The following is a 24,196-nucleotide window of genomic DNA, read 5'->3' as shown; positions in this document are numbered from 1 at the left end:
GGATATAAATATCTGCTTGCGCGTGTCAACCATGTTAGAATCATGTTTGCTTGCTACATGTGTGTACTTCCAACATGTCTGCAGAGAGTGTTTGTCCAACCTGTCTACGGACACTCAGACAGTGTCTGCAGATGTCTTTTGTATGATTTCCTCGATGTATCACGGCAGCGGATACGTAGCGAAACTGGCTGGAGAGATCGATCTATTTGCAAAAAAGGACTACTAATCGCCACCATTGCTCGCATTCTACTAAGCTCTATATGCTCCTCCGCCAAAAAGAATACTTGCGCCTGGCGGTGAAAGTCCTTAGACATGGGAGTTCCGGAGGGGATTGGTCGACGCCAGAGGTTACCCTGGGTCTCCAGAGGTAATTTAAGGCCATTTCTGGTGCTAAATATGGACGTTCCCCAGAACAATACATTGTGTCTGGATGATGAGCAGTCTCAACTCACCCACCTCGGTAGTGTCAGCTTTGAAATCCTTGGGCTGTTGCAGCAACGCCGAGTCTTGGCAGCTTCTGTCGGCGGACGCTCTTTGCTAGTCCACTTTTGTAGCCCCACTGGCGAAAAGGCTGCTCTCGGTGTAAGTCTGCAACCCCAGTCTGGGATATGAGAGATAGAAGCTATCTTACGAGAGCCAGACCAAGAGCGATAGCTATAGGATAGTTGCCGTCACGTTTCTGGAGGCACACTTGTGAGAGGAATAGGATATCATGAAGGGTTATCGTGGTCACTCGCCTCGCACATTGGTTAAGAGCTGGCACGGTCGAGGTAAGCGATATTTATTTTTTTTTCAAACTCCCTTTCTTTACAGTATTGTATCACTTTTTTTACTCGCCTTACTCATTGGCGCAGAGCTGGCGCCAAGCTGGAAGCTCGCCGTAAGCACGCGCTCAACAGCCGCGGACACGGTTATGGCCGCCAGTAATTACTGGCGGCCATAACTGTGCGCTCGGCTGCAGAGCGCGTGCTGAAGGTGAGGTTCCGGAGTTTTTTTTGTTTTTTTTTAAACGTGTATACCGCACCATCAAGACTGCCGGCCTTCACAGGCTATTAATGTGAGCTCGTCCCGAGCATGCGCTCTAAATATCGCCCTCAAGTATGGCGTCCAGTGAATACACCCTGCTTCATGCACGACCGAGTGCTCGCGTGGAACCGAAAGCTAAAGCGTCAGCTGATAAATTTTTGCTGAAAAATTGGATAATCCAGGAGCAAGCAGTAAACGTCAGTTCGCGCTGTCCGTGCTAGCGTCTTCACCTGTAATGCTTAAGCGGAATTCTAAGGAAATTTGCTTTTTTGCACGAGCATTCGTCATTTCCTTATTGTGATCACTTGGGTACAACCTGTTCCCAAAAACTATTTACTATGTGCTTTTGTGCTTTTTTTTTTTATTGTAAAAACAATTTACACATTGTCGAACGCTTCTTTTCCACCCAAATGCACCGCTTATGGAAAGGTCTAGAGGCCAAAATTTTAGAGCTCGCCGTTATTTTATGAAAACGTTACAAGTAATTTTCTGAGATTTTTAATGGAGAAATAAGACCCGTTTTCTGGAGCTGGCTCATTCTTGTCCTTGCATTTGTGGGCTTCATTGGCCTTTATTTGCTTACTGAAAATTTACGACAATTGTTTGAAACGTTTGAATCAGGTAACGGCAAGGTCTCAAACTTCGGCATCTGGTTCCAGACCACTATACGCTACATTCGGGTGAAGAATGAGCGACGGTTAAGAGCGCTTGGTGATATGTAGTTTATTTATGAGGGTGAAGAAAAGCGGCTGTACATTTTTTTGTTGTTGTTTTCAGGGGAGGAGGAGGGGTGTTTGTGTGGGGGAGGGGGGGGGGAGGGTGCGACACCCCGCATTGCGTTTAGACAGGGCGACAAGGCGTGCTGCGCATGTGCTTAGAGGCTCAGCGCGCTTATCATTGTTTCAATATTTAAGCAAGATGCTTGTGTTTTGCTCAGGGTGCCTTTATACACACGCGCTTGTGTAGAGTGGTGACACCGCGGCCGTTTTGTCCCCCAGTCTGATGTCCCTGGTTTTACAGGGACAATTACAAGCTTCGGCTATCCTAATCTCGCAGATAATTATAAGAATAATAATAATAATAGAATTAATAATACAATAAAACCATCATTATCATCAACATTTTTTTTAAAATTTCAAGTGCCTAGGAATGCGCGAATAATGATTCAAATCGAATAGCGCAGCGTCATTCCCAGCATCTACACTGCAAAGAGAACCGGTAGGTCCTGGCTTCCTCTAGCGCTGTTAAAGCTGTAAATGACGCAGCGCTATTCGATTCGAACCATAATTCGCACACCCCTAGATGTGCCCAAAAAACAGCCGCAATACCCTTTGTTTCGTGCACCTCTTCAAGAACCCTGCACGCAAAATTCACAGGGCCTCTTATGTTATCTCAGAGACGATTTGAAGGCGAAAGCCCAAGCGCCGATGGAAACGTGATAGCGAACCTCATAAGACAGCGCGCTTTCTGACGACGCACTCTTGGCGCCGTTTCGTTGGTACCTTTCGTTTTGGTAACTTTCACGTCGCCGACGTGCTTTCGCTCAAGGACTTTGAAGGTGGACTGAACGATGAGACATATAAAGCTTTCGCCTTAATAAGAGACAAAATAGGCATGATCACACTAGAGACATATTAATAGAAAAATAATGCCGCACTACTCAAAAAGGGGGCAGAACACACGGACCGCGATACACATATGTCGAGATTTCGAGTGGCGACACTGTGCTCAAACTGCTGTATCCAAGAAAGGGGTGAAATGTGACATGGTGAACTAATATGAAAATACTTAAAAAAAATAAATGTTCGGTAGATCAAAGATAGCAGTGAAAATTAACTTTACGGAGGAACTAATGCGAGTCAATAAAACTATCTTCAATTTTGTGTAAAAGACCTAATTCATGAACCTCACTTCTTTTGACAAAAGTAAAAGTTGTCCTTTTTCTGGTGGATATTCTTAGTCATAATACAAACGCCGTTCTAAATACCTGGCATAAACTCTACGATTTTTTTTCTCAACGAGTTTAATAGTTATTGTTTGCGCGTTGCATGGTGAATATTTACAGCACGGGCGCAAATTCCAGTCGCAGCATTCCTAACAAAATGACGTACAAAACTTCTACAGATTTTAATCGGAGAATGGACTGAAGCAGAGACTTTTAAATCAATGCAATCAGCCGTTTATTATCAGTGTCCAAAGGTTTCAAAAGAATACTGAGACCCCCATACCTTTCTGGGTAAAAGGTTTTTGTTTGCGTACTAAGGCAGCAATGAACGGAGAAACATAACATCAGGTGCGGCATCGGCTAACACACGTGCAGCCTTTTGAATGGCAGCCAGATTGTGAAAGGAATCTTGGTGAGTAATATTTTTTTTCTCCAACCTGCATTCATAGTTGTCTGTTTTGCGAGTTACATTCTGGAACAATTTAGCGCAATTACTACACAAAATAGTGCAGAGATAACTTTCTTATCCTAGGGGAAAAAGTGTCTGCAGCTTTTAGTGTCCAAATTACTAAGTTACCAATATTTGTTTAGGTGATTCAGTGTAAAGCATTTTGACCACATATAGTAACCAAAATATGACGCTCTAGAAGCAGATTAATTAAGAAAGTTCTGCAAGATTTTCTAATTACTACTTGATTTTATGAATTCAAGGTATTCATGTAATAAGTAACGGCAAAATATGGTCAGCGACTATGAGGTTAGAATTGCTTTTATGCTTCGTATCTTGGTTTTGGTCGTCCAACATGCTTATCGCAAAGTTGATGCCCTGATGATCAATTAAAGTCAAGAATTTTCAAAGCCAAAAGACTTGTAGTTAACATAATAGTCGCTTTGATACGAAACCGCTTCGAAAAACACCCAGTGACCACATTGTGGTTTGTTGCAATTTTAGATTGATAGCTGAAGAGGTTTTGTTCCTCCTTGTAATTTTACAGGGAAATGATGTCATTACGCCAATCAGTATAAAATCTTTATATTTATGACATCATACAAATAAAAACCAAAAGAGGGGGCTTTTAGCACTACTTTTTAAATCACAATGTGCTCTTAGATGGGCTAGTTGTTTAGTTCATACAGAAAAAGAAACCTACATATATAGCGTAAAAAAAACAACGAAAAAGGCACAATACGACAAGGACTGGCGCTAGCTTTTTACTGATTTTAATGCAATACCAATCCAAGCACTATACTATACCAACGTCTGCTTGGTAACACACACAGACTGACACGCATACTAACAAAATAAATGTCCCTGTCATTTGTGCAACTTATTCGTTCGTTATTTGTTTTTGTTTTTTTTTTTATTAGCGGTTCCCCAAACGAAATCTCTGACTAATTCCCGAATTAGGTGGGCAAAGTTACTCTGTCAGTATCCTCTTGTGAATATTTAATGCTGAATTTTCTGATGTTTCTTTGAATGTTTCTGAATACCTTGAGGTAATTAAAGAACCTTTCGGTCTAATTAATTTACAAAGGTAATGCATATGGTAAAAGTTAACTGGTTTCGATAAATTGCCAACTGAGCCAAAGTTTCACCTAGTATAGATACAGCATTGCTAAGCAGACATAATGTTACTGACCTTTATAACTCACCGTCTCAACACAATCAATAAAGGAAAAAAAAACAAGCAAGCTGGCGACATTTATTCATAATAGACCCCAGGCTGAGGAATAATAATAAAGAAACGGACACAAAAACGAAGTGTCTCAGACTTCACTGTTCTGTCTGTTTTTTTTTCTATTATTACTTTGTCTTAAGTTTACTATTAATCTCGATACATTCTTGCCAGTTCAACTTTCTTGCTGAGAAAACATATGAGTACTGTGAACCTTCTCGGTTATATTAGTGGGTCTTCTCCCTAAAAACATGCCCATGCGTCTAATCTAGTGCTAATGCTTCTGGAGGAACCAATTACTGCCATACACGTATAGGGTTAGCAGGGATGAAGCCGAAGACAAAACAAAAATATTATCCCTGCGTGTTTGTAGTGTGATCAAACAAAGTTCTGAGAATGTTCCATTCATTTTTTAAAGGATAAATTCCCTCACTGAATGGTCAGCGTATTTTTAACTCATGTTACTCAAGTTATTTACGTCATGACAAAAACATTATATTTAATAATAGTAAGCTTACTTCCATTACAAGTAATGGTCGGGACAGCGAAGAAAAGTCCCGCTAGACGGCTTAACGAGGTCTCGCTTCCCGTACAATTAAACAGCAAAAGCAGGGAAACCCTACGTACTGTATATCGTGTACAGTAAAACAAGCCATCAGTAATAGCAGTAAATAAATAAACAAACTAATCCACAAAAAAGAGCCAACTCCTAACATATTAGCTCACAATAAGTCTACAGTGATGATGAGTAAAGTTATACAGGTTCAATGATAATATCAAGATTGCAAAGTTTACACAATTGTTTTTAATTCATTCGTAGCGAACCTGCAACTTGTTAACGAAGGCACGATAAGGAAGGAACATTAAAATATACCTTTCTTAACCGATTTTACATCGGAGATTGTTAATTAGATATAGGAAAAAATCAACTCTAGTACAATTCTCAAGTTACTCTACTACACAGCCTGGCGGGAGACAATGCCCATTTACCCTTAATATTCGACAAAGAATATATAGCTGTTGCGTGCTAAGCAATGATTATAGTGCAAAGTATACAAACACAAGTGTTTTGAAATACTTTGCTTTGCGTTAATTGCACCCATAGACAGGATACTGTCTTGGCTGCGCGTGGAAACGAACAGGACAAAATCTGCAGTACAGGTTCATTTATAACGTCGAAATAATTGTTTGGCACACTTTGTTTTCCATGTGTTGAACTATGAGGATATGACCTATAGTTGATTACGTGACTGATGGTAATCTTGCAGTCTTCAACTATAATAGAGTAAAACGCAGCATCTGATTTGTTTCTTGGAATGTGTCCCACAATTTAAGCTACACACCCGCTTCGCGGTAGTCACGTGATCACGATATAAACATGCGAGTTACTATAATAACCCCAACCTCCTGTATTACGAACGAGGTTGTAGCCTACTGAGGACAACTTCATTTTGTCACATACTGTGGCCTTTGTTACATTTAATTGATCATAAATGTTACTGCGACATGACGTTAGGCTGAACACGTTAATCATCACAGCGCAATGCGTATCTGAAATAGTGTGCCCGCGCAATGACGCGTCCAGTGATAACGCATGCCATAAGCACTGCAGCATGTTGCATGATGCAGAGTTTGTCGACATGGCGACTCTCTAAAAAGGGATGTCATAATGGAATTGCATCATAACGTAATTCCATGTTTTATACATTTCAAATTTAAGGTTTCTTCCAATAAGACCCTGTATAGATAACCAGCGCGGTAAGAAAACACGCTGCCTTTCAATTTTGTTATACGACAAGCAGCAGTAGACAGGCAATACGGAAAAGTGAAGATCTCTTCTGGCACGGCAGTCATGAGCGCCGTCGAATACATTTACCGTGACCCGGAAAAGGAAAGCCCTCACATTTTTTACCGGACCGATAAGGGCATGAAGCTTTTTCCTATGATTAAAGTCCAACTAATCGACCCTTTCTGAAATTTAGTGTGGCAAATTTGATCATCATCTTGGTTTATGGTATCTGGGCCAAACTTTATGGGGGCCTTTTTGAGGATTATAATGGAAAAAGTTGAAGATACTATTAAGCGGAGGATGTATGACGCCTGCACGTTCGAGGGCTCAGTATAACACGATTCACAAAATAGATACAACGGCTGCGGAAGCGTTTCTTTTAAAGTGTGATCCAATCAATCTCTTGGCACATGTTTGGCTCTAAATCCTTCTGATGTCGAAACTTCAATTGAGAGACTTAAAGGTCGCCGCTTTGTACTCGTCAGCCGTTACGTTCACACTATCGAAATTTTGAAACCCAAACGAAGCAAGAAAAAATTATGAGGTGATGTAAGAACCAAGTTTCATCCGCCATTGATGTGCGAAAGTGTCCATTGAGATGCAATATCATGACTGCTATAGTTTTTCGAAAGTGAAACTGCTTTTTGAGCCACCAGAAACACTGATCTTTTAAAAGAGTCTGTTCCCCACGGTTCATAAGTTCATTCGAGGCTTCAGCAACACCTGGTTAGAACCAAATGACCGGTGAAGACAAAGCTTCTTTAAGAAAACTATCCCCTAAGTTTTCACTAAAGGTTAATTCAGTCAAGAACCAAAACGACAGCAACAACCAGGGACACCGAGACTGCCTTGAAGCTATTACTCGCTACATTATTTGCCACACCGCGTACGGTGAACAGCTGTCCCTGTGACTCTAACGCTGCTGTCGTTTCCAGTGATTAATGCAGCTGCCTGGACTGTGCGTAATATACACACACTACAGCCAAGGTTCGAACCCCGTGTTCGCTCTTGTCCCCTACTGCACGAAAGTTTATGCGGCAAGGGCACGTCCTTGAGCAAGGAGGTCACGCTTCTAGGGTTCTTTGCAGAGTTTATAGGCTCCTTGCACTGACGTCACATCGCATACTTTTGAACACCAAGTAAAAGGAGGAGAGGGAAGCTGCTTTTGTAAGAATTTTGAGTGACAGGTTAATCTTCTATAATCTTCTGGGAGGAGAGCAGCGACGTCTGTGCTTATCCGGGAGGCACAAAGGAGGATCCTGATAAGATGGGAGCTCCTTCTTCCCCTTTTCTCTGAAGGGCATCGGAAATGACGTCATGTGCAAGCCACGTATAGGCTCCTTGCACTGACGTCACATCGCATACCTTTGAACACCATGTAAAAGGAGGAGAGGGAAGCTACTTTTGTAAGAATTTTGAGTGACAGGTTAATCTATAACCTTCTGGGAGGAGAACAGCGACGTCTGTGCTTATCCGGGAGGCACAAAGGAGGATCCTGATAAGAGGGGAGCTCCTCCTTCCCCTTTTCTCTGGAGGGCATCGGAAATGACGTCATGTGCAAGCCACGTATAGGCTCCTTGCACTGACGTCACATCACATACTTTTGAACACCATGTAAAAGGAGGAGAGGGAAGCTGCTTTTGTAAGAATTTTGAGTGACAGGTTAATCTTCTATAATCTTCTGAGAGGAGAACAGCGACGTCTGTGCTTATCCGGGAGGCACAAAGGAGGATCCTGATAAGAGGGGAGCTCCTCCTTCCCCTTTTCTCTGAAGGGCATCGGAAATGACGTCATGTACAAGCCACGTATAGGCTCCTTGCACTGACGTCACATCACATACCTTTGAACAACATTTAAAAGGAGGAGAGAGAAGCTGCTTTTGTAAGAATTTTGAGTGACAGGTTAATCTATAACCTTCTGGGAGGAGAACAGCGACGTCTGTGCTTATCCGGGAGGCACAAAGGAGGATCCTGATAAGAGGGGAGCTCCTCCTTCCCTTTTCTCTGGAGGGCATCGGAAATGACGTCATGTGCAAGCCACGTATAGGCTCCTTGCACTGACGTCACATCACATACTTTTGAACACCATGTAAAAGGAGGAGAGGGAAGCTACTTTTGTAAGAATTTTGAGTGACAGGTTAATCTATAACCTTCTGGGAGGAGAACAGCGACGTCTGTGCTTATCCGGGAGGCACAAAGGAGGATCCTGATAAGAGGGGAGCTCCTTCTTCCCCTTTTCTCTGAAGGGCATCGGAAATGACGTCATGTGCAAGCCACGTATAGGCTCCTTGCACTGACGTCACATCACATACCTTTGAACACCATGTAAAAGGAGGAGAGGGAAGCTACTTTTGTAAGAATTTTGAGTGACAGGTTAATCTATAACCTTCTGGGAGGAGAACAGCGACGTCTGTGCTTATCCGGGAGGCACAAAGGAGGATCCTGATAAGAGGGGAGCTCCTCCTTCCCCTTTTCTCTGGAGGGCATCGGAAATGACGTCATGTGCAAGCCACGTATAGGCTCCTTGCACTGACGTCACATCACATACCTTTGAACAACATTTAAAAGGAGGAGAGAGAAGCTGCTTTTGTAAGAATTTTGAGTGACAGGTTAATCTTCTATAATCTTCTTTGAAAAAGAAATCGACACTTTATTTGCAAATGTGTGCAACTGTAAACGAAAAAAAAAAGACGGAAGTACAAACAAGTCAGATATGAACCCTATGCCCAAAACACATGGAACTTTACCTTCCGTACATCGGGATTACGTGATCTTATTATAGTACACACACATGTACTTTCCCAGGTTTTCTTCGTTGATCCGCACTTTTTCTTTTTTGTTAATATGACCCTGAGCTTCGAGAATGCCCCTCAACGCTAACACTGGACACTGGCGGGCTGAGGAGATGAAGCGCTGCCTGAGCGAAAAACGGCCAGTCAACCAGTTGTGACCGCCAAAAGAGACACGGTGCGGCGTTTTGAAGCACAACACAACATGCAGAGCTTGCATCCAGTCTTCCTTACAACGAGTTTGAAAACAGGCTCGTACATGGCGAAGTCATGGGGCATTTCGGACTTCAAGTTCCGATCGATGATGCGCACATTAAACCATAACGTCATGATGGCATCCGTGTATCCCATACATTCGGACACGTTTCGGTCGGCACTGTCGTTCCACTTTTTCGCCACGGCTCTGCGGTACGACTGGAAGGTCGAAGTGGCCGTTGCCGGTTAAAACTGAACTTTAGAAAATGAATTCGACGTACTTTTATCGGTTTTTATTGGTTTAAGTAGAAAATGGCGAACCTACAAACTGACCTTTTTTGGTTAAAACCGAATTTCTGAAAATGAATTCGGCGTACTTTTATCGGTTTTTATCGGTTTAAACCGAAAACTCGAACCCTACTTATGAGCCATGGCTAAGATTTAGGTATTAACCTTGATTTGGCCACGTTGTTAGAGAGTTTACGTCCGCAATGGTAGGGCGCCAGGCGATTTTCTTTTCAGTTACGTAATTAATCGTTCATTTGTGAAACCGGTAAAACATTTATGCACTAATTCGCAGTTATGCTTTTTTCTGTAACAAAGTGCTCATTTGACTAGTGTTTGTTAATAATTATAAAAAAGCAATGCTGAACTGCTTGTGGGATTCTTATCGATACTCATAAATGAGCTTTTGCAGGCCTAGGCTTTGAGTGTACACGTACAAAGTTGAGCAGTAATGACTCGGGTGCTCCGAAACTTCACGTGTGAGTGTTATTTTATGTTAATTTCTGATTGATCGACCGCATTCCAAAAATAAGGCCATTTTCATAAATGACTTTTAACTTTCGCATGTTAAAGATTTTGTCACGAAAAGGATCCGCTCTTAGTAGACATACTTGGTGGTAACGTCAAATTTGATGGCATACCTTTAGGAAAGAACACATAGCTTCACCATGAAACTAGTACTAAAATGTGGTTGATATTTATTTATTCATTTATTTATTGTACTTTAGTGGTTCCCCTAAACAACCCATGATTACATAGGATGCACCGTTGACACATACATGCAGCATTGCATAAAAGCAGGATCACAAAGAGATGCATAATAAGAAGAAACAAAAACATGAAATCAAAATTTGAACTAGAAAAAGAAGCATAAAGTTGAAAATAATGCTGTTTGCTAAAAATACTGATTCAAGAAAGCGTCACATTATAAAACAATAGGGTGAAACCGCATACTAAAACTTTTCCTCAAAACAATACCTACATCGGACGTGTTTACCCATTTGACATGTTAATATTATACTGAATACGTTCCATTGGTCTTAAGCTTGTTAATTCAAAGGAACTAAAATCACAATGGGAGCGAAGAGCCCTGCCAGGTAAAGCAATGAAAATGATTTCGGTTAGTCTGGGGCAATTGATAAAACCATGAAGACATTTTTGTAAAAATAAAAAGGGCCGTGCCTGGCCTCCTTTCGGAGAGGCAGTGGGGGTTTAAAATCTTCAACCACCACTCATGGCCGAAATAAATTCGGCAGTTAAAATAATTACTGTAAAGCAGTTGAACAAACTTCTGCTGCATATTTTCAAGTTCATTCGAGTTTACCCAAATATTTACCGTTTATGGCCATAGACTTTTATTGCTGCGTCGCACATTTTTGGCCGGCGTCACTGGATGAGTAATACCATTGCCACAGGAGCACAAAACTTTCATTATTGTATAACGTCATTCCGATCACGAATGTTTTTTTAAACCCCTGACTCATGATCAGTTAATGACATTAAGCACCATGTCGATAAGCACGACATCTCACTTTTGTAAATTTTTGGTATCATATTTGAAAAGAAAAAACGTTATCTGCAGATCGAAAATATTTTTTACTACTATTACCCCGTATTGTATGAACAACTATGCAGCAGATGGCCATCGTTGCTGCTATGTTACACACGATGAAAGTTGCCAACCAAAACAGCTGCGCCTAATATTGGCGCCATCTTTTATCGCTTGCTTCTGAACAGAAATGTTCTTCAGCGTTTTATTTTTCACGTATGTAGAGGACCTAAAGGTGTCCTTAAATTATTGTTTTTTAATGAAGTTTAGATTTTTTCTATTTGAGGCCTTACTTTGTAGCTCCTAGACATTTCGTTCTTCTCTCTCTTTTTTTTAAAGTAGTTTTAGTGTATAAAAATCCTAAATTATTTATTTCATGAGTGAATTAGACAACCACCTTTCTCTCAAATAAAAATACGTCATAGCAAGTGGCTAACATTAACCTTTGCGAAGCAGACAATAAATAAAACATTTGCGGATTAGTTATATCAGTGTTCCGTGTGCCGGCGTTGTTTGTGAGTAAGTGGTTGATATTTATATTTTTATTTAGCAAAAAAACTTCCCCGAGTTGCTATTATTTATTTTTGATTATTTATACTATTGTTACATAACATAAGAAAATATATAAAATCGTGCGATAGACGGCAAGACATAGTTCTCGTTAGAAACGAAATGAAACACTGGCATCGGTATAAGAGGGTACATTTTTATATTCAGTCATTGAAGGGCCTCACCTCTACACACAACCCAGCCGTAGCCTTAATATAGACCGCACTGCAATATAAAATATATTCCTATAGGCCAACGTCCCGCTGCCTTATTTCGCGGTTGTTTGATGAGCCACGAGCGAAGTCATATGTGATCATCGACCCCAGCCACAGCTGTAAAGAGCCAAACATACGCGGGACAAAACATTCGACGACAAGTGCCGCGTGACGGGAACGCGGCAGATTGCCGCTGTACAAAATTATCACCGAAAAACCGGGAGGTTTATTCTAAATCAGGCCACCACACGCCAGCCTGGCTTGTGAAGTAATAAAGTCATAATTTTCCAGAACACCCCACGTGATTCCGTGCCGAGGGGTCGGCCGTGTTATCGTTCGTCTGTGTTGCGTTAACCGGTTCCGCATTAGGGTCCGGGACGTTAGTTTTGTTCCGTTGAGGGACGAACAAAAGGGATAAATTAGACGCGCACACACACCTCTTCAACGCACAAAACAAGGTTTGGCATCTTCGCTTGCTTACATTGTAATGTAAGTTTAGAAAGAGTTATATACGTTATATACATTACCAACGCGCTCACTGACAGGTAGTTTACATTGTAAGTCCAGCACTTTTTCAGTTTTTTTTTTTTTCGGATGTTTCCAGGAATATTGGCGTAAACTGTTGGCATGCTTAGACCGAGACTAGAGTGGACCGCGTTTAAAGGAAACAGAAATGCGTGGCCAGCAGCCGAAGATGCGCGCAACTCCGACCTAGTGTGCCTTAGTATTGCTGCACTGGCACCATACAAAACATCAGCACATCAGATAATGAGGGGGCTGATCAGCTGATCAAACACTCCAGACGAATTCGGTCATGATTCATAAAATCTAATAGAGATGCAATATGGGTCCACCTTTCTCAACAACGAAGCCAATGACGGTCGGAATCCGACCTCGACCGATATTTGAACAAATTTACCCCGCAGCTCCCTCCGCGGCATCGTTAATCCTTGGAGTGTCAGGTTTTTTTCCCGCATGCCGAACACAAATTTTGTTCCCACGCAAACAAAAAAGAAAAAATGTAGCGTGTTTTATAAAGTATATTTATTTATCAAAGACACGCTAATGTATGGGTTTAAAGTTAACTCATGTCTGCAAGCCTCTGCGCTAGAGTTTTTCTCTCAAATTATACTTTTACAGACACTGGAAATTTATAGTGGCACCCCTCTCTCGCGCCCTGGAGTCACTGTCCTTGAGTAAAGTTAAGTGAATTTTTTTGTTCTGAACTGGGACTCTTTTTTAATAAGTTTATTACTAAATTTGTCTAGCACTAATTTCTAGATCTCAGTGTTAGCAGAAAAGCGCGGTGTTGAACGATGTGGATTCTCCATTGTAGAACAAGGAAGGCGCAAACCGAGACAGAAGTTCTCCAAGAAAAACTTCTAATGTGCTGTCCACAGGTGTTAGTACGAGAGAAAACATTGCCCTACACGTAAAAGCAAGTTTGAAAGCCTAGTTGCGAGGGGTAAATCAAAACTGAAATCCTGCATGGGAGCGCGCCCGAGTGCATACGGGTGTGGCACTCGGAGTAAGAAAACACGTCGTTTTTCTCCAGCTCTCACCGGAAGCGCGTACGATGACTGGCACGCACACTCCGCTGGTGTTAAAGGGGCACTGAAACCCCAAGGGCCGTATTTTTTTATTGACTAAAACGATGCAAGTTGTAGTTATAAACACGCAAAAAAACGGCATCGCGAAAAAAAAATTTGTTTTTCACGCGCGCTCGCACTTTATTTTTATTTTTGGCGCCCTCCTCTGCCGCTTCTTGCATCCTCGCTTCTTTTGATTTGTGGCGTCAAAAATCATGAAATTTAGAAGCTTTGTAGGCGACATTTTTATGACATTTAACAACAGCACGGAGTCGTGAAAGAAAGTGGACTAGGACTCCGCAATAGTGGACGTCAACGCACCGGCGCGGATCGCGCGGGAACTTAAAATTTGGAATTGGGAAATTGATTTCTTTTTTTACTTCACAAATACTAAATTTCCAAGTTTATAATTTTGAGGGTAATGTCCCGGAATCGTTTTCAATCGTTTCGAATAATAAAAAAAATTATTTTGATGTGTCAGTGCCCCTTTAAGCCTTACCAGCCATGCGCCCGGTTCGTCCAAACTCCACCCAGGTACCGCGAGTCACCGTTTCCGAAATTCTTTGTCCGCCCTCTCCCCTCCTTTCGCACACGCACCCCCGCATATACACAGATACAATCCCTAAGACTCAGAGAAAGAACAAGGCCATGCTAAAAGAATGAATTTGAAAACTAGTAGGAGTTTAATAACGAAAGCGCTATAGACATTTTTCAAGATAAGCCTAAGCCGAAAGTGAGAACAGGTAACAGAACCTTTGTACTCTTCTCTCAACTACCCTATTTATTTTTCTTTTTTTTTTACATGAAACGTTTTTTGGCTAGTGGCTCCAATTTTGTGAAGCCGCATTTTGTGAAGCCGTCCCATAATGCAACGCGCGCAGTGTTGCATTTTGGGACGTCACAGACCTACACAAGTTCAGTTTCTCCGCTACATTTAGCGGGGAAGCTGAAATGGTGTATAGGTCACGTGACGTCAATTTCCCCGCCAAATTTAGCGGGAAAATGAACCTCCTGTGACCAACACACCAATTGAGTTTCCTCGCTAAATTTAGCGAAAGAGAAAGACGTTACGTGACCTGATGTCACGTGATGCCATGAAGTTTCAGAATGCAACACAATTTCCCAGCAATTCCTCATGCAATTTTTCGTTACCCTCGGACGAGTTCGAAGTGAAACTTCAAGAGTTTATGTGACATTTTGGCTTCCCGAAGAGACCTGGAGCAAGAAGGATTTTGCTCCCAGTGCACCTCGTGCGGTGCTGTTTTACTCGGCATGCCTCTGTTGCCTCAATGAACAAACCCCAGGTTGGTATCGTGACTCAAGCATGGCAAACGAAACTCCGAAAAGATTAGAGAATCATCTCTATGCACAATCTCCAAGCACCTGTCAAAAACAGTTGAATGTCATCTTCAGTTACTTTTCACATAACGCTCAATAACCTAAAGTACGCTGCAGGCGGTACTGAAAGCAGAAAGAGATTTGTGGAACGCCTCATCACAAAACACATAGCGCCACCGTTATATTTTAAAGTAACAGGGTTAAAACTCGGTAAACATACTTTATAACAAATCCAGAGAGTCATCATTATTTAGGTATTTAAATACAAATATTTCATACCAGTATGCGAGGCGCGTTTATGAACCTGAATGAAGCATTGTCACTAATTACAAACAACTTGCTTTGTGGTTTTTGTGTGTGTGTGTTTGTTTTTTTTTGTGGTTGGTGGATAAAATTAGTTTAGTGTGAAACAGGTTATACCTTACTTGGCACGATCTGAAAGCCGTATTCATAGTCGCGTAGCAAAATCTGGCATCAACAACTTGCGAAGTCGGCCGCACAGCAGACTGAGGTCAAGTTCCTTTGTTTTGTGTGTGTCTGTGTAATTTCAGCACAGAACGTCGTTTCTCAATGCTCTCGCAGGGCCGGCATTCTTATTCACCTGATCGTCGAGGAACTGACGCAGTGTGAATTTCAACGTGAGTTCATGACATCTGTACAGGCCTTGTCTGCTAGGCGGTATTGGCTAAACATGCCGATTCATCCCCAAACCCGTCTCCAACTAAACTCTTGGCTTGGACGCCAACGATCGCCACATAATAACTCAGACTCCTTTAGAAGGTCGGCAAGCTAAAGTGAATAGAACATCTCTACCATATGCGGTAACAAATTATGATAATCCTAGAGGCAATTCACCCGCGTAAATTAACACACGGAAACGCTGGAGTTTGATTGGGGTCTAATGGGCAGGTCAATGACGGGTCGCGCTCTTTAAGTACGAGCCGGTAATCAAAAAGCGACGGGACCTTCCTTCGCCTCGCATATACGAAAACAATAAAAAGGCAAAGAAAGGCCACGCTTGTTTACTGGTTTGAGCAAACCTGTTCCCGAAGGACGGCACAGCGAGAAAGATGAGGCTCGGGGAGATTCGTCGTGCAATTCCACGACAGAACCTTCTGGGTAAAACTTTTCCGTCGTGCGTCGCCGGAATCATTCGATCAACAGTGCGCGTTTTCTGAAGGTCTATATCGAAAGAAGGGCCGGGCGCGAGCAACGAGCAACTTGCCTACGATTCTGCATCCGGGGACTTCAAAGTTCAGGTGACGCGATTTGTCTAAACTTTTTTTACATGTTCTGAATTATTAGACTATAAATTTGATTTTAATTATTATTTGTTGTTCAGATGAGGCCAGAGGACTGAGGGTCCGTATACATTATACAGAAGATAGCCTGTAGACGCTTTCTGAGGCGTATCTCTTTCTTGTATGACGGTCCCATGAGATTGGTCGTACACAAAACTGTCTGAAGCACTGCTCCAGGATAGGGACCCCCATTCCATTCAAATTCCATTCCGGGTAATTACAGTTGCCGACAGTACCATTCCTTTCAACTCCTCGGAATGGCGACACTGGCCCTTTTCGAGGAATGACTCAACTCGCCGATTCCATTCTGCTAATTCCTAAACGTAAAGAAACGGACATTGACAATTACATTCTGTTACTGGAAAACAAGAAAAGCAGCATAAAGCAGTGACGTTATCACACGCAGGGACTACTAAAAGTATTCAAAAGCTTCCTCAGAGCACTCATTCTACTAAGCCGATTGACGGTCGCACAAAGAGCTTCGTGGCAGCCTCTTGTTTCTGCAGACATCGATCGCGCGATAAAGCGTCAAAGGCTTGCGAGTCCCAGCAGAAGCCTAAAGTATACGTATACGAACCGTGTATACCCATCATAGATACATGGTAATCGTGTTGTTTGTTTGATAATGCCTTAAAAATGTATAATTTGTGCCTGGCGCAAGAAGAAACAATCTTGCTCTCTGGTTCGAAAACTTCGCAACAGCACCGCCAGTGCTCTGTTAGAAGCGACGCCGCCGTATACCTGCCCCAAATCTCCATATACTGCGGCAAGAAGAGACCACTGACAAAGTGCATTCGGTATACGGCTCCGGCACAAGGGACTGTACCACCATATTATGAGACCTGCCTTAAAACGTAAACTTTTACGTTTGCAGTACATTCAATTAAATGTTTCATTTGTGTTCCACGCAAATACTAGAAGATCAATTGGGTTAAAAGCAGAGAGTCGAAACGGTCCTTATTCCGGTTCGGTTCGGGTTCGGGTTGTGTTGCATTTTGTTCCGGTTCGGTTCTGACTCAGGGACCCTTTAGATATAACGGTTCGGTTACCGGTTCTACCAAGCGCTAGCCAGTGCAAAGCAATTCCTGAAAGAAAAACCCACAGCTCCCAGTCATTAAAGGGGCGATGCAACGATTTTTTTGTATTTTGCGTAAATACCGCTTAGAACGGATCCCTGACGTTAATGACCTGTGAAATACCCGTTCGTTTTTCACCACACGCAATCCAAGTCGAAGAAAAAAATAAAAAATACGAGCAGAGTTCACCCCCTCAACTCGCAGCCAGAACAAGCGGCCAAGTGATCTGGAGCCTATTATATGCCGCCAGTGTTGATCATAGACATGCGCTGGGGTTGGCAAGGCACAGAACACGCGCTGAGTTCCAGACATTGGTATGGTTCGGCTGTTGCCTTCATTGCAGCGATTGGACACAGGACATTACCCAGATTCTTCTCGAGTGCCCACGCAATGCTCGGGTCCAATCTACGAGCCGCATTCAAATATCGTCGCTGGGTGGTACTGCTACCGCCCAGCTACGTCATCAGGTTTTGCGAGGGAGATACTGAATGAAAACGCTCGGTTTTTTCCTCGAAATTATAGTGCAACAAAGGAATTTCTTGGTCGGTGGCGTTGCGTGCGAATATTCTTGAGTCCCACTAGGGCCAGTAAGGTTGTGTAAAGTGAAATACAGTCCAATTGAATATCGTTGCACCGCCCCTTTAAGAAGAAAAAGTGAGTTAACACGGCGTCATCTTCATTAAAAAATTAGCTCATCAGAAGCCGTGCTGCGCAACGAGGACAGCAAAACAGATATATGCTTTTATTGTGATCTATAATTTTTAACGCAAACACCGTTCTATGAAAATTACGCGGTTTACAGGCACTTGAAACAGTACCAAAGAATAGTACTCGCATGTGAAGTGAATCAGACAGCACGCACAGTGACACCGTGACGGTAGCACGCATCCTTCTCGCAAGCTACCCACGCAAACATATGGGTCGTCAGTAGTTTAGGTAGGAGTTTAGGAGTTTAGTCTGCCAGAGTATGGGCGAAATTGTAGATGCTCATCCAGAGCTCATCCTGTTTGAAACGGCCAACTATACCCAGACCGCACAAACGAACGACTTGCTCGGACGATTGTGTTCAAGAGGAGAAAGGCAGCGAGGGCCGGTCGAAAGATTATTAAAACAAAGAAGTACATAAAAAACAAGCGACTTGCTGCTTCTAGAAAACGCACACACAGGCACAAATATTCCTTCAAACAGCGTCGATTCTTGGTGACTGGCGTTCAGGCGACTGACGCCGCAATGTCGCGCTTGTCGCGGCTTCGCCTCTTGGAAGCGTGAGATTTCGCCACTGCGGAACAAACGCGCCGACAGCTGTCAACTTTTTGTTTTTACGTTGATGTTCATATTCGCTTTCTCCTTCCTTAAGGAATGTTGTTTAACAGCAAGAGGAGATAAGCAACACACACACACACACACGAACATAAAACACACAAAGAATAGCTCTTTAGCCTCTTGTCATAGTCAGATATACTCCGTATCATCGTACGACGTACCACGAAGGACGCTACAAGCTACACGAGCCAATCCGTAGTTCGTAGCTTTTCTCGCGACTTCGCGCTCTTCACATCGCGCCGCAAAGCCGCAGGGTCTCGTGACACCCTCTGAGCCATGAATTGGCTCCAGTGGCTCGTAGCGTCGTTTGCGGTTCATAGTAAATCTTAACAACATACTGTGCTGTGAGGATTCCTCTGAACCGCACCTTCGGCACAAACCAGAAAGCGCGGCCCCGGAAACTACTTTGTTTGCAAAAACACTCTTGCCAGAAAGCGCGTTTTCGTAATGCCAGACGCTCGCGCTGTTCCTCACGGCGCTGCTCCAAGCAAGCACAATTTCTGCCTCTCAAATACATGGCTTGCACTGAGCGTGAACCTTTTGCTGTGTGCATTATGCACCCCCGAGTTTTATTTTCTCAGCAAGACAAATCGCAACACCCAGCAGCATATTATGCGATGACATCACGTGCAAACCATGTTAAACACTTCAGATTTCTAATGAAATGCGATGTTCGCAACACTATAGTAATAGATGTCCCAGTTGTAAAGTTGCGCAGTATATGTAGCAGTTTCACGATTATATACGGCAGCCTAATGAAATGTTAGAGCGGATGACTGCTAAAGCACAGCGTCGTAAAGTGAGGGCCCAAAATGGGGGTACACGTAAAACCGAATATAAGTTCCCCACGTTATCGCTGCAATCAGCGTGAGACTCCCTCCCTCTCCCCCTCATTAAGGAGGGTCCCCTTTTTGAAGGCGTTTTGCGGGCCAGGAAGCAAACTTCACCCTAACATTGGCCTCCCAAAGCAGCATTTGGCGAAGCTTCGAGCGGATGCAAGCTGAGGCCCAAATTTGATTTACTTTAGGATTCTAAAAATCCTCATACGCCTTTCGCGCTATTTATAAATAATGTCATTGCATGCATTTCTGTGTATTTATTTTTGCATTAAAGCGTTGTGAGTGGGATTATTTATAAAAATACCATTTATTATAAATTTGTTTTCCCACAGTTCGTGTATTTGTCTTCCGATCTATCATGTGAGCACAAAGTCCTCTTTGCATACCCTGCAACCCGGTGTATCACACTTCCAAACAGCGAATAAAAAACACGTTTTCGCGGATTCAACTACTGGGGTGTTTTTCAGTATCGTTCTCCTGTGTCGCCCTTAAGCGTTTATATGAATTGAATAGAGTCAAATTTTGTTAATAAAAAATATATTTAATCGCTGGCTGAAGATTAGATAACATAAAAAAAGGGTAGATCACCTTAAAGAAATACATTTAAGCAAACGCATCTCAAAATTTTCTAAAAGGTGCTCTGCGAGTCTTTTCGAGCGTTTTGTCATCAATAGGCACGTGCATTATTGATTTGGGAGGGCCTTAAAACTTTTGATTTTGAAGTTAATTTAAATGAATATGTGTTCATGACACGTACATAACTTCTCAAACTAATAAAAGTCTGTTGTCGCCCCTTTTTTGTGACGAACATAAATGTTTTGTGTCTGTTGACTGGACAAAAACAAAGTACACAGGGGCGCGTGGCGGAACTATGATGATTACGCACGCAAACCGTCAGAAAGTGACCAATACACCATTTGCTAGGTCTTCCAATCCCCTCGGCCCACACTCGAGGAATCATGGGAGAGGTATTTCTTCAGTTATAGTGATCTGTAATTTCGACCAATTCGATGCTTGCACACTTTTGAGTGCAATTCGGAGTCCTTTTGAAAAAAGCGTCGTGTAGATTACCAAGAACAGTTGTTGAGGTCACGCCGGATTTCCCAATATTCCAAGACAGAGTGCGGGTGTTTTGCAGGGACGACAGAGCCCAGTAAATGTCAGCGCGCAGGACTTGTCGGCGTTAGAACGCCGAGCTCTGACTGAAGGATAGTGGGTAGACTTCAAAGCAATGAAGCTGCCTTGAGGTCTACCTACCATCTTTCAATCAAAGCCAATCCGAGCTCGGCGTTCTGGCGTCACCATAAAACCTTCAAAAGAAGGAGGTGAACTTGCGGTCCGTATCAAGTTAATTGTTTCACGTCGGAAATAGTGCCTATTGACCTTTTCCATGGCGAACACCACCAGGTGGTGCTCCAGTCTTTGCAATCGAAGAGAACTTTCAGTTCATAAAAAGCATGAACAAAGCCCACCTTAAGACCCCTGCTTGAAATGTCGATAAAACATTTAACCAGCAATTTTCCAGGTGAACGGCAAAAAAACGAAGAAGCGCGAGATCTGTTAAAATTTCTCGAATATTCTTGTAAACCAACTTGTCTCCTTCAAGACGTTAAATTGTACAGCCGAAGGCCCTCGTTAAATCTCCAACTTTGTTCTCCATGTAGCATTTATGCTAGGTAGCACTGGTGACATAAGCAAGCTCAACAGACTTGCAGAGATGGTGCGACCGTAAGTCGCTTGGGACGCAAGCGGAAGTTTATGTTTTTAAAAAGCAAAAGGGTCTTGCCAGAGCAACGCGGAAAATTCATCCTCAATTTAGTGGGTCAAACCGATTCGTACCGGTTCGAACCGGTTTTAACCGTTATTTTGGTTCCCGGAACTGAAACGGAACTGAACCGAAAGCCATAAACCCGCACCCGAACCGAACCGCTAAAGGTTTCAATTCGACACTCTGGTCAAAACTGAGCCACTGACGCCAACGTCTCGAATATTCAATTGACTTCGCGCCGCCACCCGCAAGAAGGTAAGGCTCATATTAGAAAGTTTTATGGAACCGTTTTTGCACATCCGATACGGCACGATGGGCCCTCCGGTACAAACTTCGCAAGTGCTACCGCAGAAAAGTCGCACATGCGCAGTTCATACGGGAGGGCCCATTGTAGTGTATCCGATGTGCAAAAACGGTCATCTTCGCTTCAAAACAGGTTTGCAGACAGTCTTTTAAAGCCGAAAGCTTACTTGTCCCATTACGCGAAAAGCCGTCGGCGTTGTCCCCGAAAGATGGTCATAAAAGTATGTCATCAAGAACGCGCCTCAGAAATAAAACACAAAGAAAAGCACAGCAACGTAGATGCTTCGTCACCGAAGCCGCGCCTGCGCAGTGGGGGAGCGTGATGCGCGGAGCGCCGCGTGCTAAAGGAAGACGTGGCACGCTGCATGTAATAATGCGCTGCACGTAAAGGAATGCTATCTCATTCCTACACAAAAGCAATTTTTTTGACGAGTTTTTCTTTTTTTTTTGAATTACCAATGTGTTTTTTCTTGTACAACAATCTGTCGTACAAAAAAGAAAAAAAAAAAAAAGAAAACCACGTCGGAAACAGTGTCCACAGTTTGTTTTCTGTATGAAAGGTTAGTAGCCTGTTCACGCATTCAGCGGAGTGCTACAAGCATAGCGCTAACCTCGCGCTAAGCGCGTGCTGACTGGAGCATTCACCAGCTTTGTATCGCACCATCAAAATTGTATCTTATGTCAGACGATAAGTAGCCTATAGGGAGTATTCACTGGCGGCCATATTCGTGTGCGCTGCTGGTGAGCGCGTGCTGACGGCGAGCTTCCGCAGCCCTTCTGGAGCGTGCATTTGGCACCATTAAGGCTGCCGGTCGTAGCAGGCTATTAATGCGAGCCCGTTCTGAGCATGCGCTCTGAACATCGCCCTCAAATATGGCGTCCAGTGAATACTTCCTATATGGTGCCTGGAACGCGTCTCCGACTGGTGTGTTTACCGGGTTCAAAAAAATTGGTCCCTCGATTTCCGCCTGATGACGTCATAAAAGTGTCATGTTGTCGCCTGTTGCGATCCTGGCGGCGCCCCAACAGTTGTGGTATAAGTGGCAGACGCCTGTTCTGCTGCAGGTCGCTTTCCACTGTGACAGTTCACGGAAGCTGGAGCAGCCGGAAGTTGGGACGCCTAAAGGGACGCCGTGACGAAAGCGACACTCGCGTTCGCTCGTGCTTCTCGCCAGCATTTCTACGGCCAACCGCCAGGATCGCGACAGGCAACAGCATGACACTCGCGTCATTTGTTGCCACATTGGGACCACTTTTGATGTATGGGCGGGATAGGACGCTAAACACACCAGTCGAAGACGCGATCCGGGCACCATACTTCCTATATCAGCGCTTCGCTGCATCTGGGAACCGGCTTTTAGAGCGATCGGCTGCGCTCGCTTCGCGTAAACACATCGAACATGAGCAGCATCCGCCGGTCAAAGTTATAGCTCGATTAGTTCCGATACATTATGAATTCATACTTCGGACTTCAACGAACAAGAAATGGGTGCTCCACCAAATATGCTGAAAAACTCGTCGGAACGGTTGAGTGGGGAGGAGGGACTTCTTTTAATAGAAAAACTTTCGACATAAAAAGATGCAGGCATTCAAAATTTGTCTGATACTGGTTTGGCCTTCACGACAAAACAAACACTACAATATTTTAAGTTAACACGTTTTAAATAATGTTCATCTTTTTTACTATATCTTAATATTAATATATAATTACCGGCCGCGGAGAGGCAGCCAAGGTACGAGAGGCTCACAAAGAAGATTCTTTACATAAAATACATAAGTGAGTTGGTCCCGCACCCTTAATTAGAGTATAACTTATATAAGTAGTTTTAGAAGTAATTAAACATGCCCCTCCCCGTTTGTTCCCACCCTCGGATCTCTAAAAAACACTACTACTAAATATAGACAGAAGTCTGTCTGGTTGGGGGAAATAAAAATTAAAATAAGACGGCCAACCAGTAATAAGACACCTCAATTTTATCGAGCCTGACATCCAATTCACTGTGGAACGGGCAAAAACCGACACCTTACCGTTTCTCCATGTACTTGTAAAAAGGCAGGAGGATCATCTGCAATTCTCAGTTTACCGGACGCCAACACACACCGGAAGATACCTACAACCTGACTCCAACTAGTGCCACTAAAAGCTACGCTTCAGGGTAACGACATTTAGACATATTGTCACACTGTGGCTTAAAGTCATGGTTGCCAGTTATCTGGAGCTTTATCTGAAATCACAGGAAACTCATTTCCGCCCTCCACAAATGTTTAAACAGTTCGCGACAAAGCAAAGCAATATTGCATGAGCTTTCTAACACCGAATCTAATGCTGACGAAGTCGCACATTTGAATCATGAGGATCTGCAGTTTCGTCTGACCTGCACAAGCACCAAAATGGCGGCTGTCACAACACTGTCGGGGAACGGAGTGGCGATACTTTAAGCGCAGCTCATTTAGTGGCTCTAACTCCAACCACTTAACGAGTCATAAAGCATCGGTGGTTAACACACTCCTATCAAGGGCAAAGAACATTTTCTCAATTGATTCTGATCGACGAGAAGTAGAAGCCATCATTTGCGACCTCAAGAAAGACGGATGTACGGGCAGCATTACACACCGCATTGCCCGTCGTCAAAACCGAAGTC

General features: G+C 43.2%; 1 protein-coding gene across 1 annotated transcript in view; it reads left to right on the top strand.

Moving 5' to 3' along the window:
* The first annotated feature begins 396 nt into the window (after positions 1–396).
* LOC8027510 (isatin hydrolase) overlaps positions 397–24,196 on the top strand; it is a 41,915-nt gene continuing 18,115 nt past the window's right edge. The window contains exon 1 of the mRNA XM_042286203.1: positions 397–582. Coding sequence (XP_042142137.1) covers positions 397–582 — 186 coding nt within the window. The remainder of the gene's footprint in view (positions 583–24,196) is intronic.

Source organism: Ixodes scapularis, unplaced genomic scaffold (genome assembly GCF_016920785.2).
Source record: "Ixodes scapularis isolate PalLabHiFi unplaced genomic scaffold, ASM1692078v2 PGA_scaffold7__128_contigs__length_106722199, whole genome shotgun sequence".
In the NCBI taxonomy this organism is placed as follows: domain Eukaryota; kingdom Metazoa; phylum Arthropoda; class Arachnida; order Ixodida; family Ixodidae; genus Ixodes; species Ixodes scapularis.
The sequence above is the reverse complement of the archived record's forward strand: the minus strand, read 5'-3'. Positions and strand labels throughout refer to the sequence as shown.